The 21,680-nt window shown below is 35.4% G+C and overlaps 3 protein-coding genes across 3 annotated transcripts; 2 read left to right on the top strand and 1 right to left on the bottom strand.

The window, feature by feature from the left end:
* The first annotated feature begins 6,385 nt into the window (after window positions 1–6,385).
* Window positions 6,386–6,988, top strand: LOC141683717 (uncharacterized). The gene has a single exon (XM_074488468.1). The coding sequence runs from the start codon at window positions 6,386–6,388 to the stop codon at window positions 6,986–6,988; it is 603 nt and encodes a 200-aa protein (XP_074344569.1).
* A 236-nt stretch (window positions 6,989–7,224) lies between these two features.
* LOC141684145 (ATP-dependent Clp protease proteolytic subunit-related protein 1, chloroplastic) lies at window positions 7,225–12,519 on the top strand. Its single transcript, XM_074488986.1, has 9 exons — window positions 7,225–7,488; window positions 9,008–9,123; window positions 9,611–9,823; window positions 9,929–10,033; window positions 10,188–10,250; window positions 10,530–10,641; window positions 11,669–11,730; window positions 11,834–12,016; window positions 12,096–12,519. The coding sequence occupies exons 1-9, from the start codon at window positions 7,251–7,253 to the stop codon at window positions 12,180–12,182; spliced, it is 1,179 nt and encodes a 392-aa protein (XP_074345087.1). The 5' UTR covers window positions 7,225–7,250; the 3' UTR covers window positions 12,183–12,519.
* Window positions 12,520–19,874: 7,355 nt separating this feature from the next.
* Window positions 19,875–20,639, bottom strand: LOC141683713 (uncharacterized). The gene has a single exon (XM_074488465.1). The coding sequence runs from the start codon at window positions 20,637–20,639 to the stop codon at window positions 19,875–19,877; it is 765 nt and encodes a 254-aa protein (XP_074344566.1).
* Between the last annotated feature and the right edge of the window lie 1,041 nt (window positions 20,640–21,680).

Genomic DNA, 21,680 nt, shown 5'->3' with positions numbered 1-21,680 from the left:
CACAAATTGGTCAACTCGAATGAGTATTTGAGTGAATACTCAGAAATCGACCATCTAACCAAAAATCATGTGCTACATGCGACTATTCAAAAAGGCCGTCAATTACTCAGTATGATTATATAAGACTGAATATGATTATATAAAACCGATTTTCAAATTTTATAACCCGACGGATAAGCTGTATCAAATAAATTGAGAATGAAGATTAATGTGAAGATAATAACAGTGATAATTAGGAATAGGACATCAGATCATGTGTATAACATTAAGTGTTAACTTCAGCAAGGGGGCAACACACACCCCCCAGTTGTCTTTCACGGCACGCCACTGCAGTACAGTTCATCCCCCACCCCCTGTTCTAGACACGTGTCCCCTCTACTAGACCTTCATGCTAGGTGTGAACTGTGGTGCAACATATCATTTCCACAAAATAGTTAGTTCTGTAAATGCCACGTGGACATCCAGATATTCACTACTCAATCATACTTAACGTACATGGGACACGCAACTAGTTAGCTAGCTAAAACAAAAGGTTGAGGTTACATGTGTTGGGTAATTAGTACTGTTTTGTTTGGTAAGTAATCAAGTTTGGTAATCAGCTGCTTAATTAGGCCAAGTTTATACTTGTAATCACAATTCTTAACTCTCTGTTGATACATATATCTAGACCTAGTTTTCTTTGTGTATAAACAAACAACTCCTGATCACTTGTTTAATTATCTTTGATAGTGTGTACATTATACACACTTCCATGAAATAAGTTAGGTCACATTTGTTGAAATGTATTAGAAATTTGACATTATCACATTATCCAAACTTATCTTGTTTTTTTCTTTATCTGGATCACATTACTCACACACTTGCACACCTCACTTTCTTGCACACAATGTATTTAAGTATTTATATCACAAAATTCATGTATATTACCAAAAATACTAAGACAACCCTTTTAAAATAATAAATATACTCACTCTGTCGCTTTTTAATTTGTTTCATTTTTTTATCAGTCAAATTGACTAATTTTTTATTAAAAGTTAAAAATTACTTTTTCATTAATTTAAAATTTTGAAAATTATCCAGTTATGAAAATATTTAATTTTATTTATATTATTAAAATATTTTAATAAAATTTTGATCAATTTAATTGCACAAAAATCAAATATGATAACTAAAAAGGGATGGAAACATTACATTTGAGCGAGATATTTGGATGTAATTATATCCGGTATGTAGAATCTTCACATTTTCATGAAGTTGAACTATCACTTGAATATTTTCTCCAAAAAAAAAACTATCATCAATTAAATGAAGAACTAGTCGGCCAGATCAAAGTTTAGTACAAGGTGGAACAAGTGAACAAGTAACAACTACATAATGTATCTGTCTGTTGACTTGTAGTTTCAGTACCTATTTCTGATAGAAATGTCAGTATTAACGGAAATTAAATTAATTCTTAAAACTTTTATTTGTATATTAACTTATTGTCGTTTTATTCCTGTCTGACCAGTGACTTTAGTTATATGGAACCAAAATATAAGATATCGGCGCATTTTTAAATAACAGCAGAAAATTCTAACAATACATAAATAATTCAAAAATAAAAATGCACCATTCTTAAATAATAAATGAGAAAATTGGGTCTGATGGTGTACTCACAAATTAGTTGAGGTTAGAATATTTTATACTATAATATTGTAGGGATAAAATTGAAAATATAAACACGACCCCTATTTTTACAAAAATACTCATTTACTACACTTGTTTTTTTTTAATCGGGCATGTCTCTGAATTCATCCTCACCCTCAGCAATCTCATAATAAATAATAGAGAATTTACCAAAAATACTAATTTTTCTAAGTTTTTTTGCGATTTTACTATCTTCTGATTTTTTTTTTGCAAAAATACGGAATAAATCAAAATCAATCAAAATCAACCAGATATGCAACTAATTGAATAAAGTTTTTTTGGTTGATTTGAGGTTGCATGTAGTTGCAGAAACTTGTCAAAGGTTGCATGCAGTTGATTCCAGTTCCCAAATAACCGTATTTTTGCAAATTTTTTTGAAAAATAGTATTTTTGCAAATTAAAAAATTTTTTTACAATTTTTTTAAAAAAATGACAGTATATTTGTAAAATTATTTTTAGATTTGGGTATTTTTCAAAAAAGCTCTAAATAATAACCAATTAAAATTTTAAAATCACTAAAACATAAATGAGAAATTAGTCGAGAATTCTCTGAAACTGTTTTATGTAGTATATATGTGATACGTTCATACTGGTATATATTGAGTACGTTTGATTGGTTGATTAGTAGAGAACCCTCGAAAAATCGAAGATATCTAAACACACCGATTATTTATCACTAAAATGATTACACTTATTAATTTCAAGTATGAACAGTTGAGTTCATTCCGTTTTGTTTGTGGAATAATCGGACATTGAGAGAGAGATTGCAGCATAGTGTATGCAAATCCGGAAAAGACGATTGAACGAGCCTATGGTGTTTGGTTAAGAGCTCCAACTCGAAATAATAAAATAGGTGTAGGGGCAAGGTGGCTTCGGAATGTAAACGATGGAGAAAATCGTTGGAGATCAAGCAACAACCAAACGCCAGCAACCACCGTACACGGCGGGACGAGAGATGAGGCGAAATTCATGTAAGTTGATGGTATGCTACGCGAGATTGTAGGGGAAAGTGCGGCAGTTAAGGTTGTTACACGAGATAAGAGGGATGCTGATGAATTAAATCAGGAGAGGTATTCGGAAGAAAATATGCCGGAGAATCCTCTAAAGTCAAATGAGAGGATTGTGTTGGACCGGAAAAGAAGGCGTGTTGAAGAGGAATTAGTGGGAGAAAATAGTGAAAAAGATAATATGCAATTGCTTGGGCTTCAGCAAAATAATGGGCCAAAAAACTTGAATGTGGCGGGTACTGGAATCCAGGCCCGCCAGTCATCATGAGTTTACTAGCCTGGAACTGCCGTGGCCTGGCCAAGCTACGAACAGTTAGATTTCTTAAGGAAATCATTACGCAGTATAGGCCTAGTGTAGTTTTTCTATCTGAAATATTAGTTAAGTCGAATAAAGTTGCAGAGGTATGTAAAAAGATTGGTTTTGATGGCTTCTTGGCAGTGGATGTCCAAGGACATAGTGGAGGGCTGACGCTATTTTGGAAGAATGAGGGGGGTGTCCATATTGTTGATAGTTGTCTGAACTATATAGATTTTGAAGTTGTGAATGAGTAAATTGGCATGTGGAGGTATACAGGGATATATGGTTACCCGGACGGAGGCTTGGAGTATGATTAGAGATTTGGCTGGAAGAAATTCATTATTGTGGTGTATTATTGGTGACTTTAATGAGTTGCTAACTGCGAGTGAAAAGAGAGGAGGAAGAAAACATCCAAGACACCTGCTACAAGGTTTTGCGGATGTATTGGATGATTGCGGTCTGATAGATTTGGGTTTCGAAGGTGAAAAAATCATGTGGGAAAGAGGACGAGGTACTGCTAGATGGGTACAGGAAAGATTAAACAGAGGTCTATCTAACGTAGAATGGCGGAATATGTTCCCAGATGCTGTAATTAAAGTGCTTGAAGTTTCAACCTCAGACCAACTTCCTTTAGTTCTTGAGCTTAATAGGAGGGTATATGTGCAAAAGAAAAAGCGGTTTCGATTTGAAAATGCATGGATTGGAGAAAGGGGGTGTTATAATGTGGTTAATGACTGCTGGAACAAGGAAGGAATTGGAGATATTATGGGAAATATGATGCAGTGTTGTATCAAGCTGGAGGAATGGGGTGGGGGCTTGGTAAAGGAGATGAAATCTAAGTTAATATATTATCGAAGTCAGATGCAAAAGCTCCGAGCTAGGCGAGATACGCAAGGGGTGCAGCAGTATAATGCAATGCGTTGGGAATTTCTATGCTTACTGGAAAAACAAGAGATTTACTAGCAACAACGAGCTAAGCAATACTGGCTAAAGGAAGGGGAACAAAATACCCGATTTTTTCACAAATATGCCTCGTCGAGGAGAAAAAACTATAATATTCAAGGGCTGATGGGTACAAATGGCACATGGAAAGAGACCAATGATGAGGTGAAAGGGATAATTGTTGATTATTTCTCACACTTGTTTCAGTCGTCAGGATCAGAAGGACAATTATCGAGTCGAGAACTAATACCGACTATATCTGAAGAAGAGAATCAGAATCTTGTGCTGCCAATTACTGAGAATGAAGTTAAAGATGATGTATTTGCAATGCATCCGAGTAAGTTACCAGGGATGAATGGGCTTAATCCTGGGTTCTTTCAGGCATACTGGAGCATTGTTGGAATGGATGTGACTCAGTTTTGTAAGGATTTCTTTGATACAAGGGAGTTGCCCATAGGAATAAATGACACGTTAGTCTGCTTGATTCCGAAAGTTAAAAAACCACGGCAAATGACAGATTTGATACTCATATCGCTTTGTAATGTGCTTATGCGCATAGTATCAAAAGTAATGGCAAACCGATTGAAACCATGTCTTCCAAAAATTATATCAGATAAGCAGAGTGCTTTCGTTGAGGGCCGCCTGTTAACGGATAACGCATTGCTTGCTTTTGAGTTAAACCATCATATCCATAGGAAAACACAGGGGAAAAATGGCATTGCTGGATTGAAGGTGGATATCTCGAAGGCGTACAATAGAGTCGAATGGAAATTTATTGAGAAGATGCTAGCCAGGTTTGGGTTTAATCAATGGTGGATTGATAGATTGATGTATTGCATTCGTAGTGTAAAGTATAGCTTTTTACACAATGGGGAGGTGTTTGGGGATATTGAGCCTAAGCGAGGAATCAGGCAAGGAGATCCGATTTCTCCTTATGTCTACATATTATGTGCGGAGGGTCTAAGTGCAATCCTTAGACGACATGAACGGGTTGGTTTGATTCACGGATTTGCAATTGCTAGAGGTGCGCCGTCTATTTCTCATTTACTTTTTGCAGACGATTGTTATTTTTTCTTCGTGCATCAGAGATTGAGGCAGGTGTTATGAAGGGGATTCTGCAGAGATATGAAAAATTGTTTGGGAAGGCAGTAAATTATAATAAATCTAGTGTTGTGTTTAGTCCAAATACGAAGGTAGAGGATCGCATGGGTGTGTGTACGTGACTGGAAGTTAAGGAAACAAGCATGCCTGGTAAATATCTAGGCATGCCAATGTTTGTGGGAAGAAATAAAAATGAAGCATTCAGTTTCTTGGTGGATCGTGTGTCTCAAAAGCTCCAAGGATGAAGTAATACAGCTTTATCAAAGGGAGGGAAACTAACTTTGTTAAAAACTGTTGCACGGTCAATACCAAACTTCTGGATGAATTTATTTTTACTCCAATCAAGTGTATGTGATACAATTGAGAAGAAAATGAATGGGTTTTGGTGGAGGAAGGGGGAAAACAGTAAATGTATTCGGTGGATGGCTTGGGAAAAATTATGTGTGTCAAAATATGGGGGTGAGTTAGGACTGTGAAGTTTGAGAAATTTCAACACTGCGATTCTAGCGAAACAAGGTTGACGGATTATGAATGAAGAAAACTCTTTGGTGTCGAGAGTAATGAAAGCTAAATATTTCCCAATAACGGATTTTTTGAATGCTAAGTTAGGATCAAATCCTAGCTACATGTGACGTAGCATTTTATCTGCACAAGATGCTGTTAAAGCTGGATATCGTCGTAGAATTGGTGATGGGGCGAGTACAAAAGTTTGGAAGGTGCCATTATTACCATGCAGTGAGAATGGCTGCTTGACTACAAGTATGCCGGTGGAAGCAAAAGATATTACAGTACAAAGTTTGATTGATACGGAAACTGGAATGTGGGACTGGGATATATTACATGATATGTTCAATGAGAGGGATAAGGAACTCATTCAGCGAGTCCCACTCCCATCTCGACGTGTAGAGGATTCTTGGTTTTGGCTCTTGGACGAAGATGGACGTTTCACAGTTCAGAGTGTATATCAATGGTTGTAGGGATCGTATGATATGACATATACAAAATTTTGGAGGAAGCTGTGGATGTTAAAGATTCCAGGAAAGCTTGTTAACTTTTTGTGGAGGGTGTGCATGGGTTGTTTACCAACATTAGCAGATTTAGCAAGGAAGCAGGTAAGCGTCGAAACTAGCTGCCCGTGGTGTCATAATGATAGTGAGAGTGATTTGCATGTACTATTCGAGTGTGACTTTGCGAGAACTGTTTGGATGCTTTCTGGAATGCTTCAGTATACAACAATCAGACCTAATGAATCATGCATTGACGTAATTATTCGAGTCTTCCACACTGTCTCTACAGATCAGTGTGCGATGTTTGAGATGATGTGCTGGAGTTTATGGAGTCGGAGAAATAAATGGGTCTGGAGAGGGCGAATAGGTCTGCGTTTGGTGTTAAGGCGACAGCTTTGAATCTGCTAGATGACTGGAGGAAAGCTCAGGGAGCTGCTAATGAAGGTGGATGTCAAGTTGGAACTGCGGCAACGCGATGGAGTAAGCCTCCTGCAGAGTTGAAGAAGATTAACGTAGATGCCGCATTATTTTCTGATGGAAGTATTGGCCTTGGAAGCGTCATTAGAGATTCAATTGGACAGTTTCTCCGGGCTAGATGTGGTAGAGTTAATGGCAGGTGGCAGCCTACAGAAGTGGAGGCTCTAAACTTGAAAGAAGCTTTACTATGGGCAAAAGATTTAAAGTTGGATCATTGTATCTTTGAAGCAGATTCAAAGAACCTGGTAGAGGCATGCAAATGGAGGAAGGGTGTAAGTTATTTTCATACCATTGTGTCTGATTGTATTGAATTATGTAAGCATTTTAATCATGTGCGAATTTCGTTTGTGGGTAGGTCTGTGAATAGTGTAGCGCACGTTTTAGCTACACATTCCGTGTCTGACCAAATGGAGTGGGTTGTTAATCCGCCCGACTTCATTAAGCATGTACTCGATTCTGATTTGTTCTAAGTAATGCAAGTACAATTATTTTCAAAAAAAAAATGATTACACTTATGACTTAACCATCAATCCAATCCATCGTCATCTGGGTAAAATTAGAAAGCGAATCCTAGATTAAGAAGGCCGAAAGATCCAAAAAAATCCCCAGAAGTCCAGTCCAATTAAATCAAAAGGCCCAAAACAACATGTGGACTGCAACAAAGCCCCATCTAATTAACTTTCTTCATCTTCTTCTAAAAAATCTCTCTCTCTCTCTCTCTCTCTCTCTAAAATGGCCAAGTCTTTGCTTCTCTCTCCTCTCTCATCATCTCCAATCCTCGAAACTCGTGAGATGGGCAGTCGACAATATCTCCAAACTTCATCTTTTGTTCACAACGCAAACCTCGTATTTGGTGTTTCTTCATCAAGAAAGATTGTGAATAGGTGTTGTTTTAGGACTATTAAAGCTTCTGCTAACTCTTTTGACCATATTCCTAAGCAGTTCAGACAAGAGAATCTTAAAGATGGATGTATGTTCTTGTCTTAACCTTTCTTTTATACTCCGTTTGTAAGTATGCTTGTCTGTAAAGTTTGTATTTTTGGGCTTTTTGGGGGTCAATTGATGATTTTGTTTGTGTTTTTGGGCTTAGTTTTGATGTGAAATGAAATATGTTTGTGGGTTTTTCTGGGGTTTGTATGATGGGAAATATGCTAAACGTTTTCGTGTTTTCGGGTTTTTTCTTGTTGCAATTTCCTGTTAAATTTAGGGGGAAAACTATGGTAGTTGGTTCTAGATTGGAAATAATGTTGTTAAACGCGATAAATATGTGGGGTTAGTATGGGTTTATTGGGGGGGTTGTTAGGCTGATGTTCGGGTTTGTTGGAATAGCTATTTATTGATTATTTGTGTTTTAATGGAGCTGCTGTGAGTACGAGTGTCATTTCAGCTTCTGGAATTCAAGTTTACAGAAGCACGTAAGTGATAGAATATTAGTAATGAACTTTGTGGTTGTTTGAGAGCAACATGATAAACTCAATTGGATTTAGATAGTACCTGTGCCATATACTTTGTCACTTGGGGTGTACGAGTATCATTATGTGGAGTTAGTATGTTTTTTTTTGGGGGGGGGGGTTTCTTTGTTAGGCTGATGTTCGGGTTTGGTTGATTAGCTATTTATTGCATATTTGTTTTTGTACAAGTGAATGGAACTTCTGTGAGTATGAGTGTCATTTCAGCTACTTGAATTCTAGTTTTCTGAAGAACGTAAGCTATTGAATATTGGTAATGAAATTTATGGTTGTTTGAGAGCAACATGATAAGTATAATTTAATTTAGATAGTGCCCGTGTTCTATACTTTGTGACCGGGGTGTATTGTTGTAGACGAACTCAATCTAGTGGCTCTTTATTGCTTGAGCAATTATCAAGAACATTTGCCATTGATATGTATTTTCAAGAATTAGTTGTAGACTTATAGTGTGTGATAGAGTTTTTGAACTATTTTTATTTAGTGGTACTAAATAAATTGAGGAGGGAGAATCAAAATGTTGCTCCTCATTTTAGGGAGAATCAAAATTTCACACTAAATAAGTCAGTACTAAATAAAATTTCCCTTCTCATTTGTTTTAGAGTGTTCTACATGCAATGGTCAAGTCAGATTTCACACTCAGTCTTAGTAGACCGGTAGCTAGTTTTATATTATTGACAATTACATGAAAACCTTGTTCTTAATTGCTTTTTATTATACATATATGTTTGCATTACGTATGGAATATGAAGGCAGTTCAGCGCTGAAGCTTCTATAATACAATTTATATCAATATTGTTAATATGGAAAATCAGAAAAGATGATGAGGCTTGGACCAATTCAAAACATTTTTCGTAGAGCTTATCCTTATTATACTTTCATAAACCTTAAATAAATGATCCAGTCAGTTTTAATTATTTCTTTCCTTTGATAATACGGTTGCTGTTGTCAGCCAATTCTTCCCACTTTACTGTGATGAATGTAGATTTAATAATTACTACTTGCTGATTGTCTCATTTGTAGTGATGGACAATTACAACAATGCCCCAAAACATTTATATGGCCTCAGTCCTTCACAGATGGACATGTTCATGACTGAAGATAATCCTGTTCGTAGGCAGTCAGAAAAAGTTACAGAGGTCTCTTGCTATACCTCCTTCCTCAGTTTTCTATAATGTCAAATTACGGTGGATCTTACATTTTTATTACTTAAAAATGATATTAGAAGCCAGTTTATGCATTACATTTTTTTTCTCCCATTAGTATGACTGTATCTTTCACTTGCATACAAATCTGAGAAAAAGCCACCAAGTTCTTAGGGGATTTTGTAAGTACAGAGTCCCACTGTACGAAAGCAATACTCTAACCACTGAGTCAAGTAGGCCGTTTATCATCACAAAGAAAACCTTTTAATTCTAGATAATTCTGAATGATATTTACAATACAATAAGTCAAACTAGAGTATTATATCTTATTTGACTGTTGACTCCAACCTTGGGCATCACACCACATTTTTGCGTCGATCTTCTGTAGTTGTCTATGAACTATTAAAAAGCTTGATTGTGGAACATATACAAAGGTGCTCTGTATTTTACATTTATCCTTATTTTCTTGACACTTCAACAGGAAAGCATATCATCTTCTCAAAACTATATAAATCATGGGGGTATGTGGAGTTTATCAGGTGTTGATGGGAATGGAAGGGGGCCTTCCAGGTACGGTATGAGCGTGAGTATGTACCGCGGAGGAGGAGGCAGAGGAAACGGGAGGCCCAGATCCGCTCCTCCAGATCTGCCATCTCTTCTGTTAGATGCTCGAATTTGCTACCTAGGCATGCCTGTAAGACGACTGCTCCATTCAGTACTTTCTCTTTCTGCAAGTAGTGAAATACATACTCTGCTCTCTGGTGATTTAATCTTTCATGTATTTCTACCTGTGCTGTAGATTGTACCAGCAGTCACAGAGCTTCTTGTTGCTCAGTTTATGTGGCTGGATTATGATAATCCATCAAAGCCTATTTATCTTTACATTAATTCGTCAGGGACACAGGTATATATTTTTTAGTTTGTAGCACTTGTCTATATTTTCCTTTGTCACATGTATCACTGCTGCCGCCATCAAATACTGCTTTGCCTGAAGTTCTTTCTTCTATATGATTACGTTTTACCAATCTGAATAATCTTCTGCATGAAACAATTTTCAGAATGAGAAGATGGAGACTGTTGGATCTGAAACAGAGGCATACGCAATCGCAGACACCATGGCTGTAAGCATAATAAATTTATCTTTATCTGTATTAGTAATTATTAATGGACAATTTATAAAAGCAACAATAATATTTAGATTATGCTGAGCTGTCTTGCAATAAGTACCTGAGAGTGTATCGATAGAAGATCCTGAGATATCCTTCTTTCCAAAATTGTGATATAGAAGTTTTTCGGTTGTCCGTTTGAATTACTTTATCTCATTATTGAGTCTTTTTTACTACCTTAAAGTCTAACGAGTCCTGTTTTTTTTCCTTTTCTGGGGATCTTTGAACTTCAAGTATTGCAAATCAGATGTGTATACTGTGAATTGTGGCATGGCTTTTGGTCAAGCAGCCATGCTTCTATCTCTTGGAACCAAGGGTTACCGTGCTATGCAGCCAAATTCCTCTAGTAAGCTCAAATTTTGGTGAAGACGTGAAGTATATCAGCATGAATCATACTGTATTTATATTTATACTGATGTTAGATGTATTGTTACTATATCTCAGTATTCTTCGGAACTCATTAAGCAAATTCAAAACAGATAAAAGACAAAAGATTGATATATAAAGGTTTTTAATTGGAACTCGGTGTCCAAGTTTTTAAGAAGATAGATATACGGTCTTGTCTCCCACGAGAAAACTTGTTCCCTTGTAGATGACATGTCAGTCATATTTCACATTGATTATATTCTTTTGTCGTCGTCTGTTCCTTAATATTGGCTTTCCTGGTTCAGTGTTTCTTTTTTATTATACTATAATCCAACTTCTGTGAGTAGAAAGAAGTGGCACGTAGGCTTCTCAATGGGGCGGGGAAAATGGGCAACCCGCCCCTAACCCGACCGAATGGGGCCGTCCTGCCCCGTCTAAATGGGGAATGGCATGGGCCTCATGGGGTGAGCAACAAATCTCAGAAGATGAGTTATGGCATGCTACAGCCAGTAGTTAATATAGTTCATTTTTAGACTACTGTGTTCCAGCCAGATACACCAACAAAAAGAAATATTTTTTGACAGTGAGTAATCTAGTTCATTATCCTACTCTGTTCCACCCAGCACCCATCCAGCCACACAAACAGAAAAGAAGTTCATGTTTTTTACAGAATGGATACCGAGTGATATATACAATGTTTTTTATGAGGACATTCACTCGGAATTGCTTACAGCTGAAGAGTCTAATTTGTTTCTGACATATTATATATTTATATCTATATTTAAGATCTTTAAGTGTCTGTTTACTCGTTCATTGACTCTTTCCCTGGAATATACCAAGGCCTGCTTACAAATTAATAACAATTTTCCTTTGCCCGTTTCTTTTGGATTCTCGTGTACGTCTGATTTTGTTAGTTATATCCTAAGACTATATATTGTCATAATCGAGTATAAGTTCTCATTTTGCCATTATGCATGTGGCTGAGTCTCTTTATATCTACATTGCAGCAAAATTATATCTTCCCAAAGTCAACCGATCAAGCGGGGCAGTAATAGATATGTGGATTAAGGTTCTCTCTCTCTCTCTCTCTCTATATATATATATATATAATTGTATGTGTTTCTGTGTTTATATCTTATGTATAAAGCATCTGACGTGTAACATTGCATCAGGCTAAAGAACTAGATGCAAACACCGAGTATTATCTTGAGCTCCTAGCAAAAGGAATTGGGAAGCCAAAGGAAGAAATCGAGAAAGACATTCAGCGACCCAAATATATGCAAGCTCAGGAGGCGATTGATTATGGTGTTGCAGACAAGATAATTGATTCTAGGGACAATGCCTTCGAAAAACGGGTAGGTCATCTGAAGTTCTTTCCTCTTTGTATCTGCTGCTGCCTACATTGTCTTACCACGTACTGTTTGTTGTGACCAGGATTATGATAGCATACTGGCACAATCAAAGGCCATGAGGGGTAGAACAGCAGGCAACCCTCAGGCCACCCCCTCTGGATTGAGATAATTAAAATGCACTTGTGGCCATCCTTGAAGTCAAAGTGTTGTATCAAGGCGGTCAAGTTTTTGGGTTACAGTGGCTTATCAATTGGGCACGAACAGGTATTATGATGTGTGGGATGAGCAAATGTTCTCTTAAAGGTGACGTGTATAGCTAATTTGTTACATGTGTTATCCTTTAAATGCTTTATTAGTCACTCATTTGGAGAAGGAAAATATAGACGTTTGCAACATTCTCTGTGTATCTACAAATGATCCTTAACGGTCCTTTAGTGTATAATCTGGAAATAACTTATGTATGGCTTTCCGATATAATTCATAGTAACTATGATCTGAGATAGCAACCGACATCGGACGATTTTTATTATTTTTGTATTTTTTTAGTGATTTCCCTTTTTCTTATCCATATGCTTAGTATCCATATTGGGATTATTGGGGGCTAGTCATCCCAGATAAACTGGAAAAGACAGCCGTGTGAGATTGATTACTAGAGTGCTAGGAGAAGAGGTGGCGGAATTTCCAGAAAATGAAAATGACAAAATTACTTGAAGGCGACGTGTGTTAAGTAGATGATTGTCCGTGTTATTCAGGGTTACATTTTCCGGATCTTAATTGTAGCTTAGTTGCGGAAATGAGATGGGTACGATGGCTGCAATTAGTGGGAACAGGGGAATTAGTCACCCAGGTGCCTAATAGTTTATATATTCGTGTCTATCAAAAGTGTAGCTTAATTTTCTTATCTAGAAAGAAAAGTGTAGCCTGATTCTGCATCATTTTGTTATGAATATATACATGTACACGCACAAATTCAGTCACAAATTTGCATGCACAATTTTCTTTTTGCATAATTTCATTACGTTTGTACTATAGCTAATATGAAATATACATAATGCTCTTGTTTTATTTAAATCCTTGTTTCTTCAATTTATTTTCTGATGGTCCTGCATGTAGTACATAGAGATCATATGTTCGATCTTCACAAAATCAAAAATTTTCTTCTTAAAAATGTAAGTTGAATGTGCGGCTTACATTCGAGTGGTGTGCACGACTTGTCTGGAAAAAAATATTGGTCAATCATTATAGTCCTTGAGAACTTACAGCCAAAATATACGAAAAATAAAAGAAAATGAATTTTTTTTTTGCTAAAATAGAAAAAGCAAAGTTATTTAGATATGTATCCTCCACTCTAGATTTGATGTATAATTGTATAGCATGTCTTTTAAATTCTTACGTATATCATCAGAAAAATATGTCTAAGTTGATATTTAAATTTCAAGAGTTGGCTGAGAATAAAATATTAAATGGCGGGAACAAAAATTAATACTCCTTCCATCTCATATTATGTGATATTTTGATTATTATATAGTCAAGTTGAGCGTATTTCGACCGATAATTAAGATAAATTTATATATTATTTTTATTAATTTAAAATTACATTTTAGTAAGGGTAAGATATATTTTCTAATAATATAAGTTTTGAAATTTATTTAATTATATATTAAGTATAATTTGCGGTTAAAGTTTAAACAGTTTGATCATTGACTAGTCAGAATATGACACATAATATAAGATTGAGGAAATACAATTTTAATATTTTTAGAAATGAGACTTTACCTTTTTTTTTAAAAAAAAGATACAATTTTTATAACTATCATTTTAAAAGTACGAATAATAGTAACCTAAAATTTAATTTTATATTTTAAACATTGATTTGTAAGGTAGATTCAGGTGGTAACAGGACATGCAACTTATACAACATTAATTGATACCAAATTACCAATATTTTTCATATAAGTGAAAATAATGTTGTATTTTGGGTTGGAAAAATAATTATTAAATGTTTTTTCCTTCGTAATCGTTAATGTTTTACTGTACTGATGTTTTTAAGTAGTTTTTGATACCCTTGGTTCTCTTCTTCTTTTCATTTATCTTCTTAAATTTTTAAAAAGCTTTTCTTTTTCTTGAAATTTTTTGAGTTTAATTACAAAAATAATCTGAAGTTCGACTATAATAATAAGCTACAAGCTTCCAATTTAACTGTGAACTGAAACAAAGGAATGAAACAACATGATAAAATATATGCATAATAGAGACAAAATTCGGTGCGACCAAAAATTTATCAACTTAAATATGACCATATTACTCTTTCACTCTCTCTGGCAGGGACGACAATTTGTACATGTTCCAACTTCCAAGGATACGGGATCGTTCTTATTGAATCTTAGCTAGGGCCGTAAAAGAGCTGAGTCAGGATTTATTCATAATAAGCGGATCTTAATGTTTTTTGGGAAATTGTCAAGAATACCAATTTTGAGGTACTTTTTTATAAATATATCAACATGAAATAGTTATTGAAAATATATCTTTTCTTTTAATATAACAGCATTTATTTTGCAAAATTATGTTCCGGGCTTTTTATAAAGACCCAGTCCATTTTCCCCTCCTCCTCTTCTCTATTTCTCTTTTCACTTCTTTTTCTTATATTGATCTCTCTCTCTAATCTCAATCATTTTCCCTCTGTTTTCACGGTGTTTGATGTGTTTGCTTCTGATAGTTTCAAGAAATCATACTTCGCCTTTATACAAGTGATTTCATTTCTTACGATTCTATGTTTTTTGCTATCATATACGAACATATGCTTATATGTATGTATAGAACCAAACTTATTGAATCCTTTTTATATTTCTTCCAATTTACTATATAAGTTTCGTGTAGTATATTAATTGTATGTATTTGTGCATAATTTAGATGTGATAGTTGTTAATTCAGATTTTAATTTCTGACAAGATGTGGTTTTGGACAAGATTTTAATTTCTTAATTTCTGAATAAGATGTAAGGGAATAGGTTTGGTATTGACGGGAAGAGGAAGATTGAAGAGGAAGAATTTTGGTTGCTTTTAGGCGATTTTTGCTTTGCTTTTAGTTGATTTCATGGTTACTTTTGTGATATTAGTATTGGCCCCGCAGGGGTACTTATTTTTCGCCATTTACAATTTTTTAGAACTTATTTTGCAACTAAATGTAATTTTCAACGAATTTTTTAAATTTGCATTTGTGTTTGCATATATGCTTTTTAGCGGTTGCAGATATGGTTGCAAATGCAACCTCCGTATTTTTATAAATATTTTTTGAAAGATAGTATTTTTGCAACTTGTTTTAAAAAAATGACAATATATTTACAAAAATTCTTTTCAACTTGGATATTTATGAAAAACCCTTTTTTTCATAACGAGAGCTGAGCTTTTTTATCACAAAAAAATTGTGTTCAGGTTTGAGCTCGTTAATAAATCGAGCCAAACTCAAGCTTCTATCGAACAAAAATGAGTCGATCCAAACGTGAGTCGTTAATGAACAGCTCGTAACAGTAACATTTAATTTTAAAAAAAATGATTAATACTCACTTCGAACTACTTATTATCAATTTCGAGGCAACTGAAACTCAAACTTTAATCTATTAACATCAAATAATTCAATTGATTTATGTATTAAATATTTGTGAGTAATTTTAAACTTAAAATATTACGAATATTATTAAAAATCAAAATATATTCATGTTTTTTTGAGTTTTTGACGAGTCGAGTTCGAGCCGATCGAACTCAAGTCGCACATGCTAAAGCTCGCCTCGAGCTCGTTAAGCTTATTATTGAGTTCATACGAACCGAGCCGAACCGAGTACTTAACGAGCCTAGCTCGAGCTTACTCACGAACAACTCGGTTCGTTTACAGCTCTAATCTTAGTGAACCCGACTATTTTTGGTTTGGATTTGATTTTTAAACCTAAATTATTTTGGCTGGGTTTAAATTTTATGCACCATTAGGAATCTGACACGAAAACCCGAAACTGATTTCGAATCCAACCTAAACCAAACACATATTAAATTATAAATAATGTTATATTATATAAAAGGAGAAAAGTAATGTTATATATATAAGCAAATCAACAAATAGAAATTTCCTCTAAAATAAAAACTAGAAAATAGAAATCATTATCTACACCCCCTATTTTACTATCTTCACCATCGGATGACATTACCCACCCCTTTATGATATCATGATTACATTATTCACCACATTACATACCTTTAATATGACATCATCATCCATCACACACAGCACTCTTAATTTATTGATCATTAGTATATAATTTATTGGTGGTTATTACTAATGTGTAGTTTAGTGATTGTCCAAACTGTTGGTATTAAAATTACTTTTCAATATATTTAGTGATTGTTAATATGTAATTTATTGATTCTTGCTATCATGATATCACTCACCTCTATATAACATCATACACCCGCTATAACATGATTATAACATCATCCCCGATACCCTTAATTTAGTAATTAGTAGTATGTAATGTAGTGATCGCCGCTAATTTAGTGAAATTTTGTGTTTAATTTAGTGATAGTCTAAATTTTTGGTTTAAATCATATTTTATATATTTAATCATTGTTAATATTTAAGTTAGTGATTCCTTATATCATGACATTACCCACTACTAAATGCATCATCAAGTATCATAATGACATCATCATGGAACTCGAGTGACATCACCATGACATCATCCATCCCAATTTATACACCTCCATCTCATTTTAATAGTCTACTATGTAAATTTCACACATATTAAGAAATAGAAGATTTAATGTCCATTTTCTCGTTTTCACACAAATAATACAACTTAATTTTTACACATTACACTAATTATACATACTTCAACAAAAAAGTAAACATATACGTGTATATATACACACACACAAAAATTATAAAATAATGTGCATTTTGAAATTCATATAAGGACATTTATGAGTAGGGTGTTTTAGTTTTTTTTTTTTTAAATAAACTTTCATTAGAACTAACCCATATCAGCAACAATTACATGAGAAATAAATTCAGGAACGACTACATGTCACACCTGCACCAGATCAGACATAGAACGAGCGGCTTGTGCTAACACATGAGTCACACCATTCGCGGATCTACGAATATGACACACTTGTAACTCATCGAAGTGTCTAAATAAATTAACACAATCTCTCACAATAAAGTAAAATGGAGAGTTACCAGCAACACTATGCACCGTATCAACCACCATTTTCGCATCAGATTCAAATATGCAAGTTTTCCAGCCATTAACTAACGCCCATTGCATCGCTTCTTTAAATGTCATGGCTTCTGCCTCCTATATGTTCAAGGCACCTCTAAATTTACTTGCCCGAGCCCTGAGAAACTGCCCCCTGCATCCCTTGCCACACATCCAAAACCAGACATAGGCCTTCCATTCGTACTCATAGCTGCGTCCATATTAATTTTAACCCATCCTGGGGGTGGTTTCTGCCACTTATTAATCACAGTGCCGGATTGATTCAACCCCCTTTACTGTGTAACATCCAGAGCATCCCTCCAGTCTTGCAACATCGCCATTGCTTCTTTCATCATTCCATGTACTGAATTATTCACTTTATCCCAGACCCACTTGTTTCTTCTATACCACAAGCTCCAACACATTATCCCAATCAACGTACATTTCTCCTGTGACAGTGTATCAAATATCCGCAGCAAAATATTCAGAATTCCCTCACCTCTGCCCACCTGTATATCATCCCTCAGAATAAAACACAGTCACAACGATCGTGCAAAATTATATTCAAAAAAGACGTGAATGTCCGTTTCTTCAGCTTGATGACACCACGGACAAATTTTATTTATCTCAACTCTTTTATGTGTTAAAACCATTGCAGTAGGTAAGCATCCACAACAAGCCCGCCATAACAAATTTAAAACCTTACTTGGAAGTCTTAGACTCCACATTTTCCTCCAGAATTTAGCATAGGGTTTTGGTTGTTCTCCTTGAAGGAAACGATACCCACTACGAACTGTGAAATTACCCTTAGGATCAAGCAACCAGTACCGCCCATCCTCTCTAGCTCCCATAGATAGAGGAATCGAAAGAATTAGTTCTTTATCTCTATCATTACATAAATCACTAATAACCTCTTCATCCCATCTCCTATTATCAATCTCCATCAACCCCGACACAATTGCATTTTGTAGTTCCAGCGGCTTATCCGTTGATAAATAGCCATTATCAACATCTGGCAGCCAGGGCACCTTCCAAATTCGAGTTTTATCCCCATTTCCAATACGCCGTCGACAACCATGTTTCAAAAGATCATGAGCTGTCAAAATACTGCGCCACATAAAACTCGGATTGGACCACATGGCAGCATTTAAAAAATCTTCCTTTGGATAATAACGTGCTTTCATCAAGCTCGACACCAAGGGGTTGACATTGTTAACTAACCTCCAGCCTTGTTTTGCCAGCATTGCAATATTGAATTTATAGAGCTCCTTCATTCCTAAGCCTCCACCTTCTTTTACAACACACGGTCTTTTCCACGATCTCTATCTAATACCCTGAGTAGACCCAGTACCATTTTCCCACCAGTAAGAATTCATTAACCTCTCAATATCATCGCATACACTCTCTGGTATAAAAAAAAGGCTCATCCAGAAATTTGATACTGATTGAGCTGCAGTTTTAAGCAAAGTAACTTTACCTGCTTTAGAAATACCTTTACTTCTCCAGCCTTGAAGTTTCTGCTTGATTTTATCTTTTACGAACTAGAATGCTTGGCCTTTTTTTCTCCCTTTACGCATATGAATTCCTAGATAATGTACAAGATCCTGAACTTCCCTAATACCCAGCCTCTGACACACTACCTCCCGTTCCAATCTTCCAGTGTTGGGACTAAAATTGATCACTGATTTATGAAAGTTTATCATTTATCCTGAGATTCTTTCATACTGTAACAAGATATATTTAACATTTGTCGCTTAAACCTCATTAGCACGGTCAAATAGGTAACAATCGTCAACAAACAGTAAATGTGAAATCGACGGTGCCCCCTAGCTATAACACATCCATGGATTCAACCAGCAACTTCATTTCTTCTAATGATTGCACTCAACCCCTCCACACACATAATATACAAATATGGTGAAATGGGGTCACATTGCCTCAACCCTCGTCCCGGTTTAATGTTTCCAAAAATCTCCCCATTATGTATAAAACTGTAAGACACGGTTTTAACACAAAGCATAACTCGAGCTATCCAATCCCCAGAAAAACCAAACTTAGCTAATATATGCTCTAAAAAACCCCACTCAATTCTGTCATAGGCTTTTGATACATCCAATTTTAGCCCTGCAACTCCTTGTTTTCCTTGAGTCTTTCTCTTAATGTAGTGATTTATTTCAAACGCCTTTAAAGCATTATCTGTGAGAAGCCTTCCTTGAATAAAAACACTCTGCTTGTCCGATATAATCGAAATTAAACAAGGTTTTAACTGATTTTCCAGCACTTTGGATAGCACAAGAAATAAAACGTTACACAATGAGATAGGTCTCATATCTTGCATCTTTTCTAATTGCTTAGTTTTTGGGATTAAACACACTAAGGTATGATTAACTCCTTATGGTAGCACCCCTTCCATAATGAATTCATTATAAAATCTCATGACGTCAACACCCACTATATGCCAGAAAGACTGATAGAAAGTAGGATTTAGACCATCTGGTCCCGGTGATTTATCCCCATGCATAGAAAAAACTGCGTTTTTAGCTTCATCCATTGTAACTGGTACTAGCAACAACTCATTCTACTCCTCTGTAATTCTAGGCACTATCTCCCGCTCTGTTAATCCTTCCGTACTTCCAGATGTAGTAAACAGATCTCAAAATACTCCATAATAACCTGCTGTACACCATGAACGTCATCTCGCCAATTATCATCTTTATCTTTAAGCTTAGTAACAGTGTTATTTCTCCTACGACTTGAGGCATATTTGTGAAAGAAACGAGTGTTTTGATCGCCATCTTTCAACCAAAACTGTTTAGACCTTTGTTGCCAGTAAATTTCCTGTCTCTTCAACAGCTCATGAAATTCGTTTCTTGCCCTATTATACTTCTCAACCCCATACGCATCTCTACGAGATCTAAACTGCCGTAAATCCTTCCTTACCATCAACAACTTCTGTTTAAACTCCTTAACAACACCCCCCCATTCTTCTAAGTTAACTACACATTTGTTAATCTTAAACAGGATATCTGCATGATGCATTTCATTCCAACTCGACTCCACAATCTGCATACAATCTTTCTCCCGAAGCCACAAATTCTCAAGCTTAAACCTTCTTTTCTTAGGTACATAAACCCTCCTATGTAGTTGGAGCAACAATGGAAGATGGTCTGAAGTAGACACATCTAGCATACATAGTTCTGCATCCGGAAAAACTCGTCTCCATTCATCATTAACTAGGCCCCGATCTAGCCGTTCTTGAACCCATTTATTAGTACCTCGGAACCTCTCCCATGTATACATGCTACCTGTGAATCCTAAATCACAAAGACTACATTCTTCCACAACATTACAGAAACCATCTAATAAAGCCCTTGGATGCATACGTCCCCCCACTTTCTCTTTTGCATATATTAGATCATTAAAGTCTCCTAACACACACCAAGGTAGATAGGAATCAGAGTTATGTGCTAAACTTCGCAGCAAATCCTATTAATCCTGTCTTCTGTTTCTCTCCGGATAGTCATAAAAGCCTGTGTATCGCCATTTACCTATTTGTTCAGCATAAACCTCAAAGTCTATAAAATTCTCACACGATCCCTTGATCTCCACCTTACTACCATCTTTCCATAATAACGACAACCCTCCTTCATGATGCCCTGTTTCTACCACCCAATTCTCAGAAAAACCTAATCGCTTACCCACATAATCTATTCTACTTTTTTCAACTAACGTCTCTGTTAGGTCACACTTTCACTGTAGAGGGGGTGAATACAGTGTTTATTACAATCAAATCAAACTTCAAGAACTTATGTAACAGAAAACAAACTTTATTTAAACAATAAACTCTGTTACAATCTGGAACTGTTATCTCTCAGTGATGAACAAAATATCACGAGAGCTTCTAGAGTTATAATAAATAATATTCTCGATAATGATAACACCTCTAGTGTAAACTCTATTTCTGTGTTTATATACTACACAGTTACAAGATATTCGCTAATTGATATGGAATATAATTCTGCTTCCTAAAATATATCAATCAGATATCTTCTATTCCAAGTATTCCATTCTTCACGGAATTCCTTCTTCATGCATATCTCTTCTTATGTTTATCTTGATCTTCTTAACTTTAATCAGCTACTGTCCTTATCTGATCGTCCTTCAGCACTTAAGTTCTGATATCTATCTCCTGATAACATAAGTACTGATATCCCTTAAGTTCTGACTTCCAGTACCTTAAGTTCTGACTTCCAGTATAAGTACTGATCAGTTAAGTACTGATTTGTTCTGTTCAAATAAGATCTGAAATCTAAACATAAAACATATTAGCCATGACATTATCAAATATATCTAACAATCTCCCCCAACTTGTAAATTAACAAAATATACAAGTTTAACAGATATTTGATGATGTCAAAAACA

This window comes from Apium graveolens, chromosome 9 (assembly GCF_009905375.1).
Source record: "Apium graveolens cultivar Ventura chromosome 9, ASM990537v1, whole genome shotgun sequence".
Lineage (NCBI taxonomy): Eukaryota > Viridiplantae > Streptophyta > Magnoliopsida > Apiales > Apiaceae > Apium > Apium graveolens.
The sequence above is the reverse complement of the archived record's forward strand: the minus strand, read 5'-3'. Positions and strand labels throughout refer to the sequence as shown.

Excerpts from the sequence above, each read along its gene's own strand:
- LOC141683713 (XM_074488465.1), bottom strand. The coding sequence starts at position 20,639 with ATGCATCCAAGGGCTTTATTAGATGGTTTCTGTAATGTTGTGGAAGAA.
- LOC141684145 (XM_074488986.1), top strand. The coding sequence starts at position 7,251 with ATGGCCAAGTCTTTGCTTCTCTCTCCTCTCTCATCATCTCCAATCCTC. Across the intron at positions 9,824-9,928 it reads TTTGCTACCTAGGCATGCCT|ATTGTACCAGCAGTCACAGA; the intron begins GTAAGACGACTG and ends CCTGTGCTGTAG. Across the intron at positions 11,731-11,833 it reads TAATAGATATGTGGATTAAG|GCTAAAGAACTAGATGCAAA; the intron begins GTTCTCTCTCTC and ends ACATTGCATCAG.
- LOC141683717 (XM_074488468.1), top strand. The coding sequence starts at position 6,386 with ATGGGTCTGGAGAGGGCGAATAGGTCTGCGTTTGGTGTTAAGGCGACA.